The following is a 2,376-nucleotide window of genomic DNA, read 5'->3' on the forward strand; positions in this document are numbered from 1 at the left end:
CGTTGTAAAATTCAGGAAAAAATGTTGAACCTGACAAATATGAGAAATGAAAATTTGTATTTCCAGCTATAACAATTACCTAAGTATGAAAACGCTGTTCATTCACGATTTTAGTACACATCACAAATTCAAATAAGAATCACTGAAAAAATGGGACAAATGTATAAAAAAAATTCGGAGCAACTAAAATTACTGGAATGTCCCGTAATACGGGATAGGTTCCGTCGAATTGTTCCATACATTTTACTGGTCCTTGTGTTAAGAAAGGTTGAGAAAAACGTTGCTCTACTTGAAATGACTCAACCGCTGACACTCTTCGCGTCTCCTAGAGATATTCCTCGAGAGCAAGTCGGTGAGAACTCCTCCTTGCACGAGTGAGAATAGGCGAATGTTCTGTAAAATACAGAGAGCAGGTACCTGGGCTTCCCTGTCTTCGGCCAGATCCACGAGGTTCTTCAGGATCCCCTTACTCTGGTAAATGAAGTTGCAGCTCGAAGGATTGATGGACAGTTTGCCGAGAACCTTACACGAAGCCCGCCTGATGAAGATGATATTGCTGTTCAGCATCAGAATGAGCGAATTCAGCACCTTTTCCTTCTCAAAGTATTTCCTGTTGCTTTTCTTACTGCAGCAGGTGGCGATGGCCTCGCAGAGATAGTACTTGAGTTTCTTACATTTCGTGTCGACTTTATAGCTGAGGAGTTTCACGATACCGTGATCGGTGAGAAGGGACAAGTTTTCTTCCGAGTCCGACAGAATGCAGACTATTTGACAAGCTGGAGTCGACAACCTGGTGTATCGTGACAATAGGTACTTCGCGATAAGCTCCATCCCGCCGATGAGCTCTCCTACAATAGCCGAAGACTGTTGGATGTTTTTAAGGATAGGACAGAGATTCCAAGCCACGTTCGATCCGACCCACGGGTCGGCATTGCGCAAGTGCGACCAAACCTTCTCGACGATTCCTTTAGCTCTTATAATATCCAAGCATTCAGAATCGTAAGACGCTTCGGCCATCGCTTTCGTCAAGTTCACGATGAGAGGTCCGTGTGTTGTATTCAACATCGACACCAATGTAAGTATACAGTTCTTTTTAATCAGTTCGCAAGACTGCTTGTGCCTGAAGCATAACCCGAGGCATCCTACGACGTGCACGTGGACTTTGATAAAGTTCAGTCCGAGGAATGATATCAGCAAGGGAATGCCGCCTACCCTGAACAGCGTGGCCACGTTGGCAGAGCTTTTGCTGCACTTCCAAAGAGCTCCCGTCACCGAAGACATGAGTTCCTCATCCGTATGGTTTTCCTTGATTCTGATGACTTCGCAGAGTTTCTCCATCGTCACCTCTCCGAAAAACCGCCTGGCTCGGACGTCTTCCGTGAAAGTGAATATCGCTTGGGCGCAGATCTGCGTCAGGTGACGGTTCTCCGACTGCAGATGTTTCTCGACAATCTCCAGAAACCCCTCGTCAATGACCGCAGTGCGGAAGTATTTTTTTATGGAACACGTCTGGAGCAAACCTATCACCTCGGCTGTCAACTCCTCGTAACAGTCCGAACTCGCTATGAAAATACAGGGTGTCAGCGCACCGCAGTTCATCAGGTGCTGCTTGTTCTTGCTGTCTTCGCACAGGACGTTCAGGGCGCGAGCCGCGGCTGCCGCAGCCTCGAAATAAACGTCGCGTTTTCCTCGACGAGGCAGGGGTTTACTGCTTCTACGATGCGCTTGCTGCTTCTTCAGGTGCTTGTAGGCGCAGTAGAGGACGTTGACCAGCAACGGGATGCCTTTGGACAAGCGCACGATCTTCCGGGCTCGGTGGAAAACGGCGATCTTGGCTATGGCGTTTGCTGCCGCCATCCACTGTTGTACGTTCGGCTCCCACAGCAACGATACCATGTCCTGCAGGCCACCGTAATAAACGATCTCGTATCTCAGGCTCTTGATGTTCGCCAGTTCAGTGAGGCACAGGGTTGCTGCCCGCTGAAGCCTCATATCCCCGCAGGTGACGAAGTTCAACATGACGCTGATCTGGTTATTTTCCTTCAGAGCTTGAATCGCCGTCACGTGGTTGAAGTTGCACAGCTTGAGGCTCAAGAGGCCCAACGTTGCGACTGCCGGGCCCGAAGAACATCCCGGCTTGATGTATAGGCCGATTTTCTTCACCGTCCAGAAATCCGGAGGTAACTCCTCCTCGTAGATCTTGACCGTTTGCCTGCGGATTTCGACATATTCCTCTTCTTCGGATTCGGTGCTGTCCCCGGTGTCATCCTCTAAAGACTCTTCCGGCTGGACCACCTTCTCGCGCTCTTCCAGCTTCTGATTCTTCCTGTACTCGATCCAGTTGTAAACCCCGGTTCTGGGTTCGTATTTGGGCAT

The 2,376-nt window shown here is 49.1% G+C and overlaps 1 protein-coding gene across 1 annotated transcript; it reads right to left on the reverse strand.

Annotated features, from left to right (window-relative positions):
• Nucleotides 1–285: 285 nt before the first annotated feature.
• On the reverse strand, nt 286–2,376 carry LOC149075307 (outer dynein arm-docking complex subunit 2-like). Its single transcript, XM_089245397.1, has one exon. It carries the CDS (start codon nt 2,374–2,376, stop codon nt 286–288), a length of 2,091 nt encoding a protein of 696 aa, XP_089101523.1.

The sequence above is a fragment of the Pholcus phalangioides genome, unplaced genomic scaffold, assembly GCF_987345545.1.
Source record: "Pholcus phalangioides strain wild (caught in Gottingen) unplaced genomic scaffold, Ppha-v1.0 ptg000015l_1, whole genome shotgun sequence".
NCBI lineage: Eukaryota > Metazoa > Arthropoda > Arachnida > Araneae > Pholcidae > Pholcus > Pholcus phalangioides.